At 75.7% G+C, this 20,374-nt stretch overlaps 3 protein-coding genes across 4 annotated transcripts; 2 read left to right on the forward strand and 1 right to left on the reverse strand.

The window, feature by feature from the left end:
* Positions 1–262: 262 nt before the first annotated feature.
* On the forward strand, positions 263–6,848 carry ATF6B (activating transcription factor 6 beta; the record flags this gene model as incomplete). The annotated part of the gene is given in 17 exon segments (XM_082333912.1): positions 263–376; positions 662–738; positions 851–932; positions 1,218–1,309; positions 1,391–1,463; positions 1,530–1,712; positions 1,999–2,075; positions 2,077–2,172; positions 2,392–2,577; positions 3,269–3,360; positions 3,431–3,604; positions 4,477–4,569; positions 4,813–4,900; positions 5,175–5,248; positions 5,330–5,438; positions 5,535–5,619; positions 6,331–6,848. Coding segments are annotated over 17 exon segments (2,184 nt in total). The 5' UTR covers positions 263–291.
* Positions 6,849–6,940: 92 nt separating this feature from the next.
* RNF5 (ring finger protein 5) lies at positions 6,941–9,904 on the reverse strand. The gene is made up of 6 exons (XM_082334012.1): positions 9,763–9,904; positions 9,039–9,057; positions 8,813–8,913; positions 7,909–7,963; positions 7,720–7,826; positions 6,941–7,067 (listed from the first exon to the last, which is right to left on the reverse strand). The coding sequence occupies exons 1-6, from the start codon at positions 9,894–9,896 to the stop codon at positions 7,064–7,066; spliced, it is 420 nt and encodes a 139-aa protein (XP_082190138.1). The 5' UTR covers positions 9,897–9,904; the 3' UTR covers positions 6,941–7,063.
* A 535-nt stretch (positions 9,905–10,439) lies between these two features.
* On the forward strand, positions 10,440–13,696 carry AGPAT1 (1-acylglycerol-3-phosphate O-acyltransferase 1). Of its 2 annotated transcripts, none has more exons than XM_082333935.1 (7): positions 10,440–10,491; positions 11,146–11,335; positions 11,420–11,553; positions 11,740–11,915; positions 12,111–12,206; positions 12,280–12,352; positions 12,799–13,696. In XM_082333935.1, exons 2-7 carry the CDS (start codon positions 11,151–11,153, stop codon positions 12,957–12,959), a joined length of 825 nt encoding a protein of 274 aa, XP_082190061.1. In that variant the 5' UTR covers positions 10,440–10,491; positions 11,146–11,150; the 3' UTR covers positions 12,960–13,696. The 2 variants fall into 2 exon arrangements, with proteins under 2 accessions (XP_082190061.1, XP_082190062.1); XM_082333936.1 differs by lacking the exon at positions 10,440–10,491 and adding an exon at positions 10,685–10,759.
* Positions 13,697–20,374: the final 6,678 nt, after the last annotated feature.

The raw sequence follows: 20,374 nt of genomic DNA on the forward strand, positions 1-20,374 counted from the left end.
GAGGCTCGGGGCGGGTCCTACCGGGGCCGGAGGAGGGACCCCGGCGCCGGGGGGGGGCGGGACGAGGGGCCCCGGCGTCCGGGGCGGCGCTGCCCCTTTAAACGCCGCCGCCGGCAGGAAGCGGAAGAGCGCGGCGCGCGTGCGCCTCCCGCCCCGCCCTCAGCGCGCCTGCGCGGTGGGGGTGGGTGGGGCCGGCGGGACGAGCCGCGCTCCCATTGGGCGGCGGCGGCGGCGGCGGCGGCGCTGATTGGCGGGCGAGCGCGGGGCGGGGCCGGGCGCGGAGGGCGGAAGATGGCGGCGCTGGCGCCGGAGCTGCTGGTGCTGAGCGACGCGGGGCGGTTCCGGGCCGACAACCTGCTGGGGGCCGAGGACTGGGGTAGGCCCGGGCGGGGCGGCGCTGGGCCGGGCCGGGCCGGAGCCGGGCCGGGCCTCGGCGGGGCGGGGGCGGGCGCTTCCGCGTGCGCCGGGGCAGGGCGGGGCCTGGCGGAGGGGGCGGGGCCTGCGGGGGGGCGTGTGCCGTGTGGGGAAGGGGCGGGGCTAAAGGGGGCGGGGCCCGGAGAGAGGCGGGCTTAAACGTTTGGGGGTGGGGCGAGCTGTGTTGGGGCGGGGCTAGGCTCCTTGTGGGCGGGGCTGTCCCTGTAACCCCGCCCCCGCCCCCCAGATGCCGCTCTCTACAGTTGCCTTGACGACAGGCTGGAGCCCGCCCACCTCTTCCCCTCCCTGGACCCCGACCCCATGGTAAGCCCCGCCCCCTCCGGGCAGGGGGTGCCCCGGCCCCGCCCCCTCCGGGTGGGGTCGTGCCGGCCCCGCCCCCTGGGGGGTCCTGGACCCTCATCCCCCCCCCCCGCAGTTCGACTGTGCCTTCGAGGGGGGCCCGGCCGCCAGCCCCCCCGACCCCCCGTGGGACCAGGAGCCCCCCAGCCTCTTCCCCGGTGAGTGGGGGGGCAGAAGGGGGGCCCCGGGGGGGTGCGGGGGTGTTATGGGGGGCGGGGGGGGGGGGTCATGGGGTGCGGGGAGGGGATGCGGGGGCTCGGAGGGGAGGTATGGGGGGCTGGGGAGGATAACGGGGCGCTGGGGGAGGGTCTGGGGCTGTCGGGGGGGAGCTGGGGTCCTACTGGGCGTTGGGGGGTTACAGGAGCCTGGGGGGCGGGGGCGTTCGGGGCGCAGCGGCACAGGGACCCCCGCCAGCCGCGTGCATCCCCCGCCCCCCCCCCCAGACCTGCAGGTGAAGTCGGAGCCGGGGTCCCCTGCCTCGTCCCACTGCTCCGACTCCTCCGGCCTCTCCTCCGCTTCCGAGCCCCTGGCCTGGGTACGTGCCTGCCCCTGGTGCCCCCGCTGCCCCCCCCAGCCCCCCCCAGCTGCCTCCCCCCTCTCAGCTCTGTCTCTGCAGGCCCCCAGCCCCCCCGAGCCAGGGGTGAAGACGGAGCCGACCCCCCTGCTGCCCTGCGCCCCCCCGGATGCCGGTAAGCTGAGGGTGGACAGATGGGGGGGGGGAGTCCCGCCGCTCTCCTGACGCCCCCGTGCCGCAGCAGGGAAGGCGCCACGAGCCGTGAAGGCAGAGGGCTCCTCCTCCAGCCGCCGGACCCCCCCCATCCAGCCCAAGCCCCCTGGGGGGGCTGCTGGACCCGGGGGGGCCGCCTCAAGCCCCCCCCAGACCATTCTGCTGCAGCCGCTGCCTGGAGCCGCTCCCCCCCTGCCCGCCGCCATCACCGGTAGGGCTGGGGGAGCTGGGGGCATCCGGGGCAATGGGGAGGGGATTGGGGTGGCCCGGGGGGAGGGGGCTGGAGGGGCCGGGGGGACAGTGGGCACCGTGGGGAGGGGTTTTGGGGGGTCTGGAGGGTGCTGGGGCTGTGGGATTGGGGGTTTGGGGGTGCTGGGGGGGTCTGGGAAAAGGGAAGGCAGGGCCGGGGGCGGGTGGGGCGATGAGGAGGAGGTTTGGGGGTGATGGGGAGGTGTTTTAGGGGACCCTGGGTGAGCGGGGGGCTTTGGGGTCCGCAGTGCCGGCCCCCGCGGTGCTGCTGTCGCCAGCGGAGCTGCTGCTGCCGGGGCTCCTGTGCCTGCCCCCCCCCGGCCGGGGGCCCCCCCCGCACCTCCCCTGGCCCCCCCAAGCCCGAGGCCAAGACCATCGTCCCAGCCCCCGCTCCCGCCCCTCCCGGCCCCCAGGAGGTCGACGTGAGTACCCCCCGCGTGACCCCTGACCCCCCGCGTGACCCCAACCCCTCGCCATCCCCCCCACCCTTGGGCGTCCCTTGTCCCTCCCGGCGTGTCCCCCACCCCGGGGTGTCCCCCCATTGTCCCTTCTCCCCCAGGGGTGCCCCCCCATTGGGTGTCCCTGTCCCCTGGGACCCCCGGGGTCCCCCCTGCCGGCCCCCTGGTGACCCGCGGGCGCAGGCAAAGGTGCTGAAGCGGCAGCAGCGGATGATCAAGAACCGGGAGTCGGCGTGCCAGTCGCGGCGCCGGCGCAAGGAGTACGTGCAGGGGCTGGAGGAGCGGCTGCGCCAGGCCCTGGCCGACAACGACCGCCTGCGCCGCGAGAACGGGCTCCTGCGCCGCCGCCTCGACGCCCTCCTGGGCCAGGTGGGGCCTGCGGACGGGGGGGGCTGGGGGGGGTCCCCTGCTCGGGCCCGGCGTGGGCCGTGCCCCCGTCCCCTGACGGCACGGCTTCTCCTCCTCTGTTTTGTAATGGTACAGTCTGTGCCCCCCATCTCTTAATGGCACACTCTGTGTCCCCCCCGTCTCCTAATGGCACAGCCTGCATCCCCCTATCTCGTAATGGTACAGTCTGTTGTTCCGCCACCCCCTCACAGCCCCTCCGTGGCACGGCTCGTCCCCCCCATTCTGTAATGGTACAGGCTGTGCCCCCACCAGGCCCGTAGTGGTACAGCCTGCCTTCCCCATCCTACATTGGTACGGTCCGCCACCCCCCCAGTCCTGTAATGGTACAGTCCGGGCCCCCCCCATAATGGTACAGCTTCTCCCCCACCATGATGCAGCCTGACCACCCCCCCGGCCCATGATGGTACAGCCCAGTGGCTGGGGGGGGGGGGGGGGGGGGTGTGGGGGGGGGGGGTGTGTGTCTCATTACCATGGCAACAGGCTGTACCATGGCAGGGCCATGGGGGTGCCGCAGCACGGGGCGGGGGGGGGCTGTGGGATGCACCATTGCGGCAGGGGGGTGGGGGGAACCATTGCAGAGGGGTTGGGGGGACACCGGGGCTCTCGGGGGGCCAGGCCTGACCCCCCCCCCGTCTGTCTGCGCCCCCCCCAGAGCTCGGACCTGCGCCCCGTCCCGGGCCCCCGCAAGCTGGCCTGCCTCGCCGCCCTCCTCCTCTTCCTCGCCTTCAACCTGGGCCCCCTCAGGTGGGTGTCGGGGGGCGGGGGGGCCCCCCGCCGCCGCTGCGGCCCCCCCTCAACGCCCCCCCTCCCGCAGCCTCTCGCAGCCGCCCCCCGCCGAGCCCCGGCGCCAGCCGCCGCCGCGGGGCCGCCGCCACCTCCTGGGGGTGTCTGAGGGGGGGCCCCCCGCCACCGACCCGCCCCGGAGCTGGGGACCCCCCCCGGGGCCGCGCCAGGAGCCCCCCGGGCCCCCCGGCAGGACCCCCTTCAGGTACGTGCACCCCGCGCGGGGCATGGCCCCCCCGAGACCCCCGCCCCCCCCCAACCCAACGGGATCCTTGGACCCCCCGGGGAGCCCCCACCTAAATGGGCCCCAACACAGCTCGGTGCCCCCCGCCTCCGCTGGGCCCCCCCAGACCCCAATGGACCCCGGTGAGACCCCCCAGTGGGCTTCAGTGGCCCCCCCCCAAACCCTGTGGGACCCCCCGACCCTATCGCCCCCCCCAATGGACCCCCATGGGCCCCCCAAACCCTCATGCATCCCACTGAGCCCCCCCCCGAGCCAGTGGGACCCCCCGACCCTATTGCCCCCCCCAAGGGACCCCCATGGGCCCCCCAAACCCTCATGCATCCCACTGAGCCCCCCCCCGAGCCAGTGGGACCCCCCGACCCTATTGCCCCCCCCAACGGACCCCCATGGGCCCCCCAAACCCTCATGCGTCCCACTGAGCCCCCCCCGAGCCAGTGGGACCCCCCGACCCTATTGCCCCCCCCAACGGACCCCCATGGGCCCCCCAAACCCTCATGCATCCCACTGAGCCCCCCCCTGAGCCAGTGGGACCCCCCGACCCTATTGCCCCCCCCAACGGACCCCCATGGGCCCCCCCAAACCCTCATGCATCCCACTGAGCCCCCCCCTGAGCCAGTGGGACCCCCCGACCCTATTGCCCCCCCCAACGGACCCCCATGGGCCCCCCCAAACCCTCATGCGTCCCACTGAGCCCCCCCCGAGCCAGTGGGACCCCCTGACCCTATTGCCCCCCCCAAGGGACCCCCATGGCCCCCCCCCGAGCCAGTGGGACCCCCTGACCCCCGCGCCCCCCGGTAGCCCCCCGGCCCCCCCTGACCCCCCCGGCCCCCCAGGAACGCCTCGCTGGGCGCGGTGACGCTGCGGGAGCTGGACGGGCTGTTCCGGGCGTCCGACTGTCGCCGCTTCAACCGCACCGAGTCCCTGCGGTGGGTGGGGGGCGCGGGGGGGGCTGGGGGGGGCAGGAGGATTTGGGGGTCCCAGAGGACTGGGGGGGGGCACGGGGGGGGGCTGGGGGGGGTAGGAGGATTGGGGGGGGGACAGAGGACTGGGGGAGTGGGGGGGCAGGAGGGCAGGAGCAGGGCCCTGGGGGGGGGTGGTGGGAGGGGGGTGTGGGGGGTCCCCGTGAGCCCCCCCCCCGGCCCCACTGACCCCCCCCGGCCCCCCCCCAGGCTGGCGGACGAGCTCAGCGGGTGGGTCCGGCGCCACCAGATCGACCGACGGAAACCAGGGTCCCCCCCGCGGCCCCCCCGCAGCCAGGTGAGGGGGGGGCCTGAGGGGCTCTGGGGACCCTCGGTGGCCACTGGGGGGGTTCCCGGGGATTTCTGGGGGTCCCTGGGGGGGTGGGGAGTCCCCACGGGTGTCCGGGGGGGCTGGGGGGGGCTGTATAGCATCCCGGGGGGGTCTCTGGGGGTCCTGGTGCACTGGAGGGCCGTTGGGGGGGGTCCTGGGGGTTGGGGGGTCCCTGGGGGGGGGGGGGGGTGTTCTGGAGGGCGCCGAGGGTCCCTGCCCCACCCTGACCCCCCCGGGGCAGTTTCAGGCTTCGCCCCCCTGGAAGGCGCCGGCCTCCTCCCGCCTCGTCCCGGCCGCCCCCCCTCACCCCGAGAGGTGAGCGACCCCCGGAGCGCGACCCCCCCCGTGCCCCCCAACCCCCCGCGACCCCCACCCGACCCCCCCGTGTCCCCCCAGGGCCCCCCCGGGGCAGCTCCAGCTCTACCGCCCCGACCGGGCTGAACCCCATTTCCTGGCTGCCATCGACCGCCGCGAGGACACCTTCTACGTCGTCTCTTTCCGGCGGGTACGGGGGGCCGGGGGGGCCCGGGGGGGCTCGGGGGGGGGCTCGGGGGGGTCTGCTGGGGGCGGGGGGGGGTCCCCAATGCCGTGTGCCCCCCAGGACCACCTCCTGCTGCCGGCCATCAGCCACAACAAGACGTCGCGGCCGAAGATGTCTCTGGTGATGCCGGCGGCCGCCCTCAACGGTGAGCGGGGACCCCTGGCCCCCCCATGTCCCGGGGGGGGGTCCCCATCTCCCGGGGGGGGTCCCTACGCCCCGGGGGGGCCCCGCTGTATGTCCTCCCACCCCCAGTGGGGGCCCACGTACGTTTGGGGGGCCCAAAGTCCTCAGGGTCGCACCCGTGTCCCCACGTCCAAGGGGAGGGGACCCTGGGGGGGGGGTCCCTTGTCATTTGGGGGGGGGGTCCCTGTTTTCTTGGGGCTCCCTGTGCTGGGGGGGCTGGGTCACCCCCTTTCCCCTGGGGGGGTCCCATTGCCCAGGAGGGGGTCCTTGTTGCCCTGGGGGGGCTCTCCATTGCTGGGAGGGGGCTCACAGTGACCTGGAGGGGTCCCCATTGCCCTTGGGGGGGCTCAGAGTCCCTTGGGGGGGTCCCTGTTGCCCAGGGGGGGTCCCCGTTGCCTTTGGGGGGCTCAGAGTCCCTTGGGGGGGTCCCTGTTGCCCAGGGGGGGGTCCCTGTTGCCCTTGGGGGGGCTCAGAGTCCCTTGGGGGGGTCCCTGTTGCCCAGGGGGGGGTCCCCGTTGCCCTTGGGGGGGCTCAGAGTCCCTTGGGGGGGGAGTCCCCATCATCCTGTGGGGGGTCCCATCTGAGCGGGGGTTCCCCGTTTCACCCCCGGGGGGGTTCCCTCTGCTCCGGGGGTCCCCAGCTGATGCCCCCCCCCCCCCCCCCCCCCCCGCAGAGAGCCTGTCGGGGCGCGGGGGGGGCCTGGAGGCCATGATGCAGGTGGATTGTGAGGTCATGGACACGCGCGTCATCCACGTCCGCCGCCGGCCCCCCCCCCGCCAACCGCAGCCGGGCGCCCGCCCCCCCCCGCGGCCCCCGCCGCCCCCGCACCCTCTACCTGGGGGGTGGCGGGTAGCCCCGCCCCTCGGCGGCAGGCCCCGCCCCTCCGCGGCAGGCCCCGCCCCTCCGCGGAGCAGAGCACCGCCCATGGGAACCGGCCCCGGGATCAAGCTCCGCCCACTCGGGATGCGGAGCCCCGTCCCGGATCAAGCCCCGCCCACCGGGCTGCAAAGCCCCGCCCTCTGGCTGCTCCAAGGGGGTGGAGCCTTCCCTGTAAGCCCCGCCCCTTCTGTGAGGCCCCGCCCCGTGCAAGCACTTACCCCCGGGGAGCCCCGCCCCCCGTTCTCCCTTAAAGGGGCAGCGCCCTCGCTCCGGCCCCGCCCCCCCGGGGCTGTTTTCTACCCGGATCAATAAAAAAATGGGAAAAATAAAAATGGATCAAGATGGATCTTTGGTGGGGGGGGAGGGAGCAGCTTTAATCACAGTTTGGGGGGGCTGGGCCCGGGGGTCTCAGAGCCCCCCAGCCCCATTTCGCCCCCCGGGGTCAGACGCTGAGCAGCCAGAGGAAGAAGGCAGCAGCGATGAAGAGGAAGATGGAGTCCAGCGAGCCTGGGGGGGGGTCCCCAGCATCATCTGCGGGAGGGGGGACACCCCAAAACCCCGTCAGTGGGGGGGGAGCCCCGGGACACCCCCCCAGGTGGACCCCGAGATGGGGCTGGGAAAGGTCCCTGATCCCTGGGGGCACATGGGGGGTCCCTGGGGGTGTTTGGGGGTTTCTGGGGCTTCCTTGGGGCACATGGGGGGGTCCCTGGGGGTGTTTGGGGGTTCCTGGGGGCACATGGGGGGTCCCTGGGGGTGTTTGGGGGGTCCTGGGGGTTCCTGGGGGCACATGGGGGGTCCCTGGGGGTGTTTGGGGGGTCCTGGGGGTTCCTGGGGGCACATGGGGAGTCCCTGGGGGTGTTTGGGGGTTTCTGGGGGGTCCTGGGGGCACATGGGGGGGTCCCTGGGGGTGTTTGGGGGTTTCTGGGGGTTCCCGGGGGTGTTTGGGGCTTCCTGGGGGCACAGGGGGGGGTTCCTGGGGGTGTTTGGGGGTTTCTGGGGGCTCCCAGGGGTGTTTGGGGGTTCCTGGGGGCACATGGGGGGTCCCTGGGGGTGTTTGGGGGGTCCTGGGGGTTCCTGGGGGCACATGGGGGGTCCCTGGGGGTGTTTGGGGGGTCCTGGGGGGTGTTTGGGTGCTTTGGGGTGCACAGGGGGTACTGGGGGACCCGCGCCCCCCAGGACGTACCTGTGCCGGCGGGGGGGGGGCTGCGGGGCAGCAGTGAAGAAGGCGAAGGGAAGCGCCCCGAAGCCAAAGGCCACCTGGAAGCCGCCGCCGGGGCCGGTGGGGGGCACCTGGGGGGGCGGGGAGACGGGGGGGCTGCGTCAGCGGGGGCCGGGGGTGGGGGGCACCGGGGGGGGCCTGACGGTCACTTACCCCCCGGCTCTCGGGCTCCGGGCGCTGCCCCCGGGGTCGGGGGGGGGTCTCCAGCCTGGGGGGGGGGTGGGGGGGGGGAACGGGCCCTCTGCACCCCGTAGCGGTGCCCCGGAGCCCCCCAGCCCTCTTGCGCACCCCACAGCACCCAACCCACCCCCTCCAGGCCCCCACCCCGCCTCCCCTCCCCCTTCTGGTGCCCCCCCATACTCCCCATGGCCCCCCTCGCTCTCCATGGGTCACAGCCCCCCAGAACCCCCCCGCCAGAGCCCCCCGCTGCCCCTCATGGATCCCCAAACCCCCCTGGCCCCCGCACCAGAGCTCCCATCTTCCCACACCCACCGCCCGTCCCCCTCACTGGGGGTCCCAGCACCCCAGGACTCCCCAGCCCCCCCTCACTGGGGGTCCCAATCCCCTCAGCCCCTTCACTGGGGATCCTGGTCCCCCTGAACACCCCCAGCCCCCTCACCAGGGGTCCTGGCCCCCCCGACCTCCCCCAGCCCCCCCTCACTGGGGGTCCCAGCACCCCATGATGCCCCCAGCCCCCCTGAACCCCTTCACCCGGGGTCCCAACCCCCCCCAGCCCCCTCACCAGGGGTCCCAGCTCCCCACAGCCCCCCCCAGCCCCCTCACCGGGGGTCCCGGCTCCCCCCGAGCGCCCCCAGCCCCCCTGATCCCCCTCACCGGGGGTCCCAGCCCCCCACGGCCCCCCGATCCCCCTCACCGGGGGTCCCGGCTCCCCCCGAACGCCCCCAGCCCCCCCGATGCCCCTCACCGGGGGTCCCAGCTCCCCACAGCCCCCCCCAGCCCCCTCACCGGGGGTCCCGGCTCCCCCCGAGCGCCCCCAGCCCCCCCGATCCCCCTCACCGGGGGTCCCAGCCCCCCACGGCCCCCCGATCCCCCTCACCGGGGGTCCCGGCGGGCGCTGTCCCTCCCATAGAGGGGCACGACGGTGTCGCGGCTGATCCCAGCCCCACAGACGGCGCAGCGGGGCCGCGTCAGCAGCCACTGCGGGACCCACAGCGCTGCCCCACGGCCCCTCGCGGCCGGGGCCCCCCGCGCCCACGGGTCGGGGCAGCCCGCGCCCAGGCCTTGCCTGCCCCCCGGCCGGGGCCCCCCGGGGGGTCACTCACCTGGTGCAGGCAGGGCCAGCTGCGAGGGGGGGCCAGCGTCAGCGCCCCACGGCCGGGCCCATCGACAGCCCCACGGGCAGCCCGCCCCCGGCCGCCAGCCTGCGGCGCTGCCCCACGGCCCCCATGCCCCCCTAAACCCCCCCAGACCCCCTAGCTCGCCCCACCGCCCCCCACACTGCCCATAGCCCCCCCCATAGCCCACCCCGTAGCCCCCATGCCTCCTCAGAGCCCCACCACAGGCCCCATAGCTGCTCTATAGCTCACCCTGTACTCCCTATAGCCTCCTATACACCCCGTAGTCCCCCCATAGCCCCGCTACAGCTCACTGTGTAGTCCCCTACAGCCTCCCATACCTCCCATAGACCCCATAACCCTCCCGGCTCACTCTCTTCCTCCCTATAGCCCCCCCAGACCACATAACCCCCCCATAGCTCACTCTATAGCTCCCTATAGCCTCCCAGAGCCCCCATAGGCCCCATATGCCCCCCATAGCTCACTCTATAGTTCCCTATAGCCTCCTATAGCCCCCCCATATACCCCATATCCCCCCATGGCTCACTCTATAGCTCCCTATAGCCTTCCATACACCCTATACCCCCCCCATAGACCCCATAACCCCCCCCCCAGCTCGCTCTATACCTCCCTATAGCCCCCCATACCCCCCCCAGCCCCCCTAGCCCCGCCCCTGGCCCCGCCCCCGGCCCGGCCCGGCCCCGCCCCTCACCAGTACAGGTGCCCGCAGCGGCCAATCACGGCGTCCCGCGCGGGCTCCAGGCAGAGGTTGCAGGCGAAGGCGCCGCCGCCGCCGCGGTTTGGCCCCTCGGGGCCCCCGTCCGGCGCCCCCGCGCCCGCCGCCATCTTCCGCCTCCGCGCGGCCCCGCCCTCCCCGCCCCGCCGCGCCTCATTGGCCGCCCGGCCCGTCAGTCACCGCCCGCCGGCCTTCTGCCTCCCCCTCGGGTGGGCGGTGCTCGTTTGGCGCGTCGCTATTGGGTGGCGCGATCGGCAATCAAACGCCCTGGCTCCTCCTCCCGGCCACGGGGCTGGGCGGCCGCTTTCTATTGGTCCAGCTCGGCGCCGCTCACGTGCTTCTGCAGGGCCGTGCCGCCAGCGCGCGCGGCGGCCGGAGCTGATTGGCCCCGCCGCCCTAACGAGCCGCCGCGCCGCCCAATCAGAGCGCGGGCCGGCTCCCTCCTTCCCGCTGTGGGGGGCAACAAGATGGCGGCGGCGTTGCCGTGGCGACGCGAGGTCCCGCCCACCCCCTCTCCCCCCCCCATCCGCCGCCATGTCTGGTTGCCACGGGAACGGCGCAGGGCGGGGGGCGGGACGCGCGGCCGGCGCGGCCGGCGCTCATTGGCTGTCGGAGCCGCCCGTCAACGACGCCGCTTCCGCTGCCGCCGCCGCCGGGAAGGGCCCGCGCCGCCGCCGCAGCCGCCGCCCCGCCCGGCCCCGCCCGGTACCGGGGAGCGGGGGGGGCGCGGGGGCCGGGGGGGCCCGGGGGGGGGGCCGGGGGCCCCGGGGGGTTCGAGGGCCCCGGGGGGGTTCGCGGTCCCGCGGGCCGGGGCTGGGCGGGAGGGGGCCGCCGCCCTGCCCGGCCCCGCCCGGCCCCGCCCGGCCCCGCCGCCGCCCGCGGGCCCCACGGGCGGCCCCGCCCGGCCCCGGCGTGGGAGGAAGCCGGCCCGGAGGCGCCCCCAGGGCCCGGGGGTGTCCCGGGGGGGCGGCAGGTGCCCGGAGTGGGGGGACACGGAGGATTTGGGGCTAAAGATGGGGGGTTTGGGTCCCTGGGGGCCGGGGAGGGGTCCCCGGGGGGGTTGGGGTCCCCGGGGGGGGGATCCCAGCAGGGTTTAGGCATCCCCGGGGGGCGTCTGGGGGTCCCGGGGATCCCAGCGGGGTCTGGGGGTCCCGGGGGGCATCTGGGGGTCCCAGCAGGGTCCGGGGGTCCTGGGGGGGGTCTGGGGGTCCCAGCAGGGTCCGGGGGTCCCGGGGGGGTCTGGGGGTCCCAGCAGGGTCCGGGGGTCCTGGGGGGGGTCTGGGGGTCCCAGCAGGGTCTGGAGGGGTCTGGGGGTCCTGGGGGGGTCCCGCGCCCACCCCAACGCCCCGCTGCCCGCAGGCGCCATGGAGGTGACGGTGGGGACGGCGGCGCTGGCGCTGGCCCTGCTGCTGCTGCCGGTGCTGTACGAGCGCAGCGGCTCCTTCCGCTTCTTCTGCAAGATGGGCTTCTACAACGGCTGGATCCTGCTGCTGGCGCTGGTGGCCATCCCGCTCTGCGCCCTGCGGGGCCGCGACGTTGAGAACATGAAGTAGGGGCGGGGGGACGGGACGGGGGGCGCGGGGGGACGCGGGGTGGCTGTGGGGCGCCGCCGTCACCGCGTGTCCCCGGCCAGGATCATCCGGGGGCTGATGCAGCACGTGAAGCACCTCTACGGGATCCGGATGGCGGTTCGGGGCGCCCAGCACTTCCCCCCCCGGCAGCCCTACGTTGTGGTCAGCAACCACCAGAGCTCCCTCGATCTCCTGGGTAAGCCTGCCCCACGGCGCTGCCCCACGGCGCCGCCCCGTCGCCTGAACCCTAGCTGCCCACGCCTGCCCCACGGCCGCCGCGGCCCCCAGGGGTGATGGAGGCGCCCCGGAGGTGCGCGTAGCCGCCCCCCCCCAGCCCCCTAGCCGGCCCCACGGCTGCCCCCCAGCTAACGCCAGCCCCCAGGGATGATGGAGGTGCTGCCGGACCGCTGCGTGCCCATCGCCAAGCGGGAGCTGCTCTACATGGGGGCCGTGGGGGTGGTCTGCTGGCTCGGCGGCATCATCTTCATTGACCGCAAGCGGACGCACGACGCCATCAGCGTCATGGCCGAGGCTGCCCACACCATGCTCAGCCAGGACGTGAGTGAGGCGCCGGGGGGCTGCTGGGGGGCTGGGGGGGCCGTGGGGCTGGGGGGGGCTCGTGTCGGGCCACACGTCTCGCCCGCATAGCGAGGTGGGGCAGCTCCAGCTTGCTGTGGGGCAGTCCTGGCTGATCCCCCCTCGCTGTGGGGCACCCCCGGCCTCGCTGTGGGGCAGCCCCCCGTCTCCCCCCAGGTCCGGGTGTGGGTCTTCCCTGAGGGAACGCGCAACCACAGCGGCTCCATGCTGCCCTTCAAGCGGGGCGCCTTCCACCTCGCCGTCCAGGCCCAGGTACGGGAGCGGCCGTGGGGCGGCCGTCGGGCAGCCGTGGGGCTGCACCCCTCACCCCCCGCCTCTCCGCCAGGTCCCCGTTGTCCCCATCGTCATCTCCTCCTACCAGCACTTCTACAGCAAGCAGGAGCGGAGGTTCACGGCCGGTGAGGGGCCGGGGGCCCGGGTTTGGGGGACACCCAGGGGTCTGGGGGGTGAATGGGGAATGTGGGGAGTCGGGGGGGTCCGTGGAGGGGGGCGAGGGGACACGTGGGGCTAGGGGGAATCTAGGGGGGGCACATGGGTCTGGGGGGTGCTATGGGGGGGGCATTGGGGCTCGTGGGAAGTCTAGAGGGCACCTGGAGGGGCGGCTGGGGGGCACTTATGGGTCTGGGGAGCTGGGGGGCACGTGGGGGGGATACATGTCGGTCTGGGGGGCACGTGGGGTACGCAGGAGGAGATTTGGGGGGGCTGTGGGCACACGGAGGGGGCTGTGGGGTAGGTGGGGGAGGGTGCGGGGTGCCCCTGGGGGTTTGGGGTGTGCGCAGGGGGGGCCCACGTCCGGGTGGGCCGTGGGGCGGCTGTGGAGCGCCCCCCAACCCCCTGCCCCCAGGGCAGTGCGTGATCCAGGTGCTGCCGCCGCTGCCCACCCGGGGGCTGGGCCCGGCCGACGTCCCGGCGCTCACCGAGCGGGTCCGCGCCGCCATGCTGGAGGCCTTCGAGGCGCTCTCGGCCGAGCTGCGCCCCACGGCGCCGCCCCCCGCCCCCCAGTGACCCGCCCCACCGCCGCCCGCTGCCCCACGGCGCTGCCCGGCCCCACGGCGGCGGGACGGGGGCTGACCCTCACGTGGAACGTGGACTGAGCCACGAGCGGGGCACGGGCTGACCCACGCGCGGAACACGGACTGACACGTGGCGGGGCACGGACCCACGAGCGGGGCACGGGCTGGCCCACGCGCGGAACGCGGACCGACCCACGCCGGGGCGCAGAGCAGCCCTCGGCGCGACCCATAGGAAGAGCGCGGCCTGACCCGCAGCGGGAGCACAGAGCGACCCACGGCGCGACTCGGAGGAAGAGTGGGGCATGGACTGACCCCCAAGCGGGGCACGGAGCGACCCACGGCGGGACCCACGGAAGCGCACAGACTGGCCCGTGGTGGGAGCTGTAGCAAGAGCTCGGTCAGACCCACGGCGGGACGCGCAGCGGGGAGCCGGTCTGACCCACGGCGGGACTCACGGAAGGCTCACGGAGCGACCCATAGCGGGACCACGGTATGATCCACGGTGGGACCCCCACGGACTGACCCGCTCCAGACCCCCGCCTAGGGGGTACCCATGGAGCGACCCACTCCAGACCCCCGCCTGGGGGTCCCAGGGACCGACCCGCGGCTCCGGGGGGCACAGGGCTGATCCCCCCCCCGTGGCCGGTGCCATTTGGGGACCGAGGGGTCCTGGGCGGGGGGGCGGGGGGGGCAGGTGCTGATTGGCTGCCAGAACAGGCCCCGCCTCCTTTTTAGGGGGCGATGCCGCGTATTTATTGGGGGGAGGGGGGCAGATTTTGCCAAATTTCCCTCCTGCCCCCGGCTCGGGGACCCCCGCTTTTAATAAACCCCCCCAGTCGTGGCGCCTCGTGATGTCACGGCGGCTGAGCAAAGATGTCATCAGGGGGATGGGAATGATGTCAGCGGTGGATCTTGTACCCGAAGCCGTTCCTCTCACCCCCGCAGTCACCTGGGGGGGACACGGGGCTTAGGAGGAGGGCAGGGGGTCCCTATGTGGCCATGGGAGTCCCTGGGGGGTCCTACAGGGGTCTTGGGGGGCCCTGGGGGGTCCTGGGGACATGTGGTGGGTCATGGGGGTCCTGGGGGGTCCTGCAGGGGCCCTGGGGGGTCCTGGGGGCATGTGGTGGGTCATGGGGGTCCCTGGGGGGGTCCTGCAGGGGTCTTGGGGGGCCCTGGGGGGGTCCTGGGGGCATGTAGTGGGTCATGGGGGTCCTGGGGAGGCCTGCAGGGGCCCTGGGGGGTCCTGGGGGCATGTGGTGGGTCATGGGGGTCCTGGGGGGTCCTGCAGGAGTCTTAGGGGGTCCTGGGGGCATGTGGTGGGTCATGGGGGTCCTGCAGAGGCCCTGGGGGGCCCTGGGGGCATGTGGTGGGTCATGGGGGTCCTGGGGGGTCCTGCAGGGGTCTTGGGGGGTCCTGGGGGCATGTGGTGAGTCATGGGGGTCCTGGAGGGGTCCTGCAGGGGTCTTTGGGGGACCCTGGGGGGGTTCTGAGGGGTCCTACAGAGGTCCTGGGGGCATGTGATGGGTCATGGAGGTCCCTGGCGAGTCCTGCAGGGGTCTTGGGGGGGCCCTGGGGGGTCCTGGGGGCATGTGGTGGGTCGTGGGGGTCCTGGGGGGTCCTGCAGGGGTCCTGGGGGCATGTGATGGGTCATGGAGGTCCCTGGCGAGTCCTGCAGGGGTCTTGGGGGGGCCCTGGGGGGGTCCTGGGGGCATGTGGTGGGTCAGGGGCTGTCCCCCTGCAGGACCCCGGTCTCCGGGGGGTCCCCACTCCCACCCCCCCCCGGGGGACCCGGGTGTCCGGGACCCCCACCCTCCCCACCGGACCCAGCTGTCTGGGGGGTCCCCGCCCCCCCAGGGCACCTCCCCCCCTCCCCGAGCCCCCTGGGCTCCGGCTCACCCCCCGGCAGCCGAAGCCGGGCCGCAGCACCCCCCCTTCCACCGGCCGCGCGGTACGCGGTGCTGCGGGCACCCGCGGGGACTCGGGCGTCCGGGACCCCCGCCCCGCCAGACCCCCACCCCGCAGCCACCCGAGCATTGCTGCTGCCTCCCAGGGGACCCCCCACCCACAGGGACCCCCCCCAGGGACCCAGGACCCTCTCCCCTCCATGGGGACCCACGCACGTGGGACCCCCCACCCACAGGGACCCCCCCCAGGGACCCACGACCCCTCCCCTCCATGGGGACCCCCCCAGGGACCCAGGACCCCCTCCCCTCCATGGGGACCCATGCACCTGGGACCCAGGACCCCCTCCCCTCCATGGGGACCCACGCACGTGGGACCCCCCACCCACAGGACCCCCCCCAGGGACCCAGGACCCCCTCCCCTCCATGGGGACCCACGCACGTGGGACCCCCCACCCACAGGGACCCCCCCCAGGGACCCACGACCCCTCCCCTCCATGGGGACCCACGCACCTGGGACCCAGGACCCCCTCCCCTCCATGGGGACCCACGCACGTGGGACCCCCCACCCACAGGGACCCCCCCCAGGGACCCAGGACCCCCTCCCCTCCATGGGGACCCACGCACCCAGGCCCCCCCCCCGCGGGGCTTCCCGAGGCCCCCCTGCCCCGCGGGGCCCCCTCACCTCTCCAGGGCCCCCCCGGCAGCGCGACCCCCAGCGCAGCCCCCCGCAGCGGGGCGGGGACCCGGGCGCCCCCCCCCCCCACCCGAAGGGCCCTTGTCCCCACGGGGACGGGGACGTCGGTGACCCCGCGGGGGTGGCACAGGCGCTGCTTCGTGCTGGGCTGGATGGGGCCCCCCCGGCCGAGGGGCCCTCGGGCCCTGTGGGGGGCATCGCCGTGGGGGACACGGGGTCACGGGTGTGGGGTGGGGGACACGGGGCATCGCCGTGGGGGACACGGGGTCACAGGTGTCCCCGTGGGGTGGGGGACACAGGGCATCGCCGTGGGGTGGGGGACACGGGGTATCGCCGTGGGGGGACACGGGTCACGGGTGTCTCCGTGGGGTGGGGGACGCGGGGCATCGCTGTGGGGACGGGGACACGGGTGTCCCCGTGGGGTGGGGGACACAGGGCATGGCTGCGGGGACAGGGGGACACGGGTGTCCCCGTGGGGTGGGGGACACGGGGCATCGCCGTGGGGATGGGGGGCACGGGTGTCCCCGTGGGGTGGGGGGACGCGGGCATCGCCGTGGGGGACACGGGGGGCACGGGTGTCCCCGTGGGGTGGGGGACGCGGGGCATGGCCGTGGGGGACACGGGGGGCACGGTGTCCCCCGTGGGGTGGGGGACACAGGGGACACGGGTTTCCCCGTGGGGTGGGGGACGCGGGGCATGGCCGTGGGGGACACGGGGGGCACGGGTGTCCCCGTGGGGTGGGGGACGCGGGGGACACGGGTGTCCCCGTGGGGTGGGGGACACGGGCATCGCCGTGGGGATGGGGGGGCACGGGTGTCCCCGTGGGGTGGGGGACACAGGGGACACGGGTGTCCCCGTGGGGTGGGGGACGCGGGGCATGGCCGTGGGGGACACGGGGGGCACGGGTGTCCCCGTGGGGTGGGGGACACGGGGCATCGCCGTGGGGTGGGGGACACGGGGCATCGCCGTGGGGGACACGGGGTCACGGGTGTCTCCGTGGGGTGGGGGACGCGGGCATCGCTGTGGGGATGGGGGACACGGGTGTCCCCGTGGGGTGGGGGGACACAGGGCATGGCTGCGGGGACAGGGGACACGGGTGTCCCCGTGGGGTGGGGGACACGGGGCATCGCCGTGGGGATGGGGGGCACGGGTGTCCCCGTGGGGTGGGGGACACAGGGGACACGGGTGGTCCCCGTGGGGTGGGGGACGCGGGGCAATGGCCGTGGGGGACACGGGGGGGCACGGGTGTCCCCGTGGGGTGGGGGACACAGGGGACACGGGTGTCCCCGTGGGGTGGGGGACGCGGGGCATGGCCGCGGGGTTTGACGCCCCCCTGCCGAAGCGGCGGGGCCCCGCCCCCCCGCCCCGAAGCGGCCGCTTTTTCTCTTTTTCCCTCTTTCTCCCCGGTTTTATGGCGATTTTTTGCCTCGGCGCGGCCGGGCCCGGCCCCGGGACCGCGGGCCTGCCGTGGGGACCCCGGGACCGTCTCCCCCGGGACCCCCCCCGGGACCCCCCCGCCCCATTGAAGCCCCCCCGCCGTGGGGGGGAGGGGTCTCTGCGCTCGCGCGTGGGGAGGGGGCGCCGTGGGGGTGCGGGGGGGGGGGGCAGCGCGGGCGGGGGTCCGCGCGTGGGCGGGACGCGGGGGGGCGGCGGGGGTTGGGCTTCCTGGGTCAGCGCCGCCGCCGGCCTCCATTGTCCGCGGGGCCGCGCCGGCGGCGGCGGGAGCGGGACGGGAGCGGGACCCCGCGGCGGGACCCCGGGGGGGCGGCAGCATCGCCCCCCGCCCGGGCTCTGCCCCCGCCCAGGTACCGGGGGTCTCCCCCCCCCGCTGCAGGTACCGGGGGTCTCCCCCCCCCCGCGCAGGTACCGGGGGTCTCCCCCCCCCCGCGCAGGTACCGGGGGTCTCCCCCCCCGCCGCTGCAGGTACCGGGGGTCTCCCCCCCCCCCGCGCAGGTACCGGGGGTCTCCCCCCCCCGCCGCTGCAGGTACCGGGGGTCTCCCCCCTCCCCGCGCAGGTACCGGGGGTCTCCCCCCCCCCGCTGCAGGTACCGGGGGTCTCCCCCCTCCTCGCGCAGGTACCGGGGGTCTCCCCCCTCCGGGGCTCTCAGCAGGATGCGGTGCCTGGGGTGACGGCCCCGGCCCCGGCCATGGCCCCCCGTAAGGCCAAGCGGGCCGGGGGGCAGCCCCCCGAGCCGGAGGCGGCGGCGGCGGCGGCGGTCCCCCCCCGGGCCTCCCCAGGCATCCGCAAGCGCAAGGACTTCGTGGCGCAGCCGGGGGGGGCGGGCGGAGGAGAGCCCCAACATCTGCGTGGAGTGCGGGCAGAGCTTCGCCCAGAGCTCCGGCCTCGCCAGCCACCGCCGCAGCCACGTGGCCGCGCGGCCCCACCGCTGCCCCGACTGCGGCAAGAGCTTCGGCGTCAGCTCCAGCCTCAGCCGCCACCGCCGCATCCACACTGGCGAGAAGCCCTTCGCCTGCCCCGACTGCGGCAAGAGCTTCAGCGACAAGTCCAACCTCACCCAGCACCGCCGCGTCCACACCGGCGAGAAGCCCTACCGCTGCGGCGACTGCGGCAAGAGCTTCAGCCGCAGCTCCCACCGCAAGAAGCACCTGCGGCACCTCCCAGCCGGCAAGCGCCCGCCGCGCTGCGGCGCCCAGGCGCGGGACGGGGCTTCAGCCGGCGGCGGCGGCGGCGGCGGGCCGGCCAAGGCGCGGCGGAAGGCGGCGGCGCTCAACACCTGCGGCGAGTGCTGGCAGAGCTTCGGCCAGAACGCCGACCTGGTGAAGCACATGCGCATCCACACCGGGGAGAAGCCCTTCCAGTGCGGCCACTGCGGCAAGCGCTTCAGCGTCAGCTCCAACCTCTTCCGCCACCGCCGCATCCACACCGGCGAGAAGCCCTACGCCTGCGCCGACTGCGGCAAGAGCTTCACCGACAAGTCCACCCTCACCCAGCACCGCCGCACCCACACCGGGGAGAAGCCCTACGTCTGTGGCGTCTGCGGGAAGGGCTTCAGCCACAGCTCCCACCACAAGCGCCACGAGAAGATCCACCGCGGGGACGGGCCGCTCCTGGCCTTCGCGCCCCGGCCCTTCTGAGCCCGGCGCGGCTGCAGCGGAGCCGGTGCCGCCGAGGGGCGGCTGCCGGCGGGCCCCAGCGCTGGCCCTGGGTGCCGTGCCGGGGACCCTCTCCACCGGGGACACCCGCGCCGCCGTAGGAAGCTCTTTATTACCGGTTCCCATCGTTGTTCACACCGCGGGGTTTCCCCGCTGCTCGGGGGTCCCCGTGCCCCGAGCGGCTCTGCTCGCCCCGGCGGCTGCGGTTCCCCGGCCCTGCCGTCGGCGCAGCTGGGGGGGCGCGGAGGTGGAGACCCCCTCGCCCCGTCCCTTCCCTCCCCGCGGGTTTTGCTGCCCCGCGGCCCTGGGGAAATAAATCCCAATGGAAGAACCCAGCCCTGGCTCGTCTCTGCCGGAGCCGCCGTCGCCGCCGTCCCGCTGCACCAGTAGCACCAGTTGCTCCAGCACAGTCGCTCCCCGTTTCCAGGCAGAGCCCCCTAAATGAGGCTTGGGGGGGGGGGTCAGGGCAGCGTGGCCCCTCCGCACCCCTGCGGGGGGGGGGGGCGGGGGTGTCCTCCCGGCTGAGCCCCCCCCCTTCCCGGGGGCTTTGGCGGATCGGGGTGCGTGGGGAACCGATCGGGAGGGGGCAAAGGGGGGGCCCCCCGCCCAGCCCCCCCCCAGCTGCGGGGAGCCCCGGGGGGGCGGGGGGCCGCCGGGTGTCGCGGGGGGATGTCGGGTGTCGTCAGGGCGGGGGGATGTCGGGGGGGCTGTCGGGTGTCGGGGCCGGGGCGGGGGAGGATGTCGGGCTTTGAGCTTCCTGGGTCAGGCGCTGCCGCCTCCATTGTCGGAGCCGGGCGGAGCCGCGCCGGCTGCCCGACCCCCCCCAGCCCGACCCCCCCAGCCCGGACCCCCAGCCCAGACCCCCAGCCCAGCCCCCCCCCCCCCAGCCCGACCCCCCCAGCCCGGACCCCCAGCCCAGACCCCCAGCCCAGACCCCCCCCCCCCGCCCGACCCCCCCAGCCCGGACCCCCAGCCCAGACCCCCCCCGAGCCCGGACCCCCCCAGCCCTGATCCCCCAGCCCGGACCCCCAGCCCAGACCCCCCCCCCCCCCCAGCCCGGACCCCCCCAGCCCTGATCCCCCAGCCCGGACCCCCAGCCCAGACCCCCCCCCCCCCCCCAGCCCGACCCCCCCCAGCCCGGACCCCGAGCACAGATCCCCCAGCCCGACCCCCCCCAGCCGGGACCCCCAGCCCAGACCCCTCCCCCCAGCCCGACCCCCCCCCCCAGCCCAGACCCCGAGCACAGATCCCCCAGCCCGACCCCCCCCAGCCCAGACACCGAGCCCAGAACCCCCCACAGCCCAGAACCCCCCACAGCCCGGACACCCCGCCCAGACCCCCAGCCCAACCCCCCCCAGCCCTGATCCCCCAGCCCAGATCCCCCCAGCCCGGACCCCACCCCAGACCAGACCCTAAAGCCTGGACCCCCCCAGCCCGCCTCCCCCCAGCCCGGACCCCCAGCCCAGACCCCTCCCCAGCCCGGCCCCCCCCAGCCCAGACCTCCCAGCCCGACCGCCCCCCCAGCCTGGACCCCCTCCATCCCGGCCCTCCCCAGCCCGGACCCCCCCAAGTGTCCTCAGGGCCCTGCCAAGGGCTCGGGGCTGATCCCCCCCCCCCGGCCGTGGGGTGACCCCGCCATGTCCCCCCGGCAGCCCAGGGGAGCCGTGGGCAAGAGCCTGGAGAAGAAGAAGAAGA

The sequence above is a fragment of the Platalea leucorodia genome, assembly GCF_965183815.1.
Source record: "Platalea leucorodia genome assembly, chromosome: 28".
Taxonomy (NCBI): Eukaryota; Metazoa; Chordata; class Aves; order Pelecaniformes; family Threskiornithidae; genus Platalea; species Platalea leucorodia.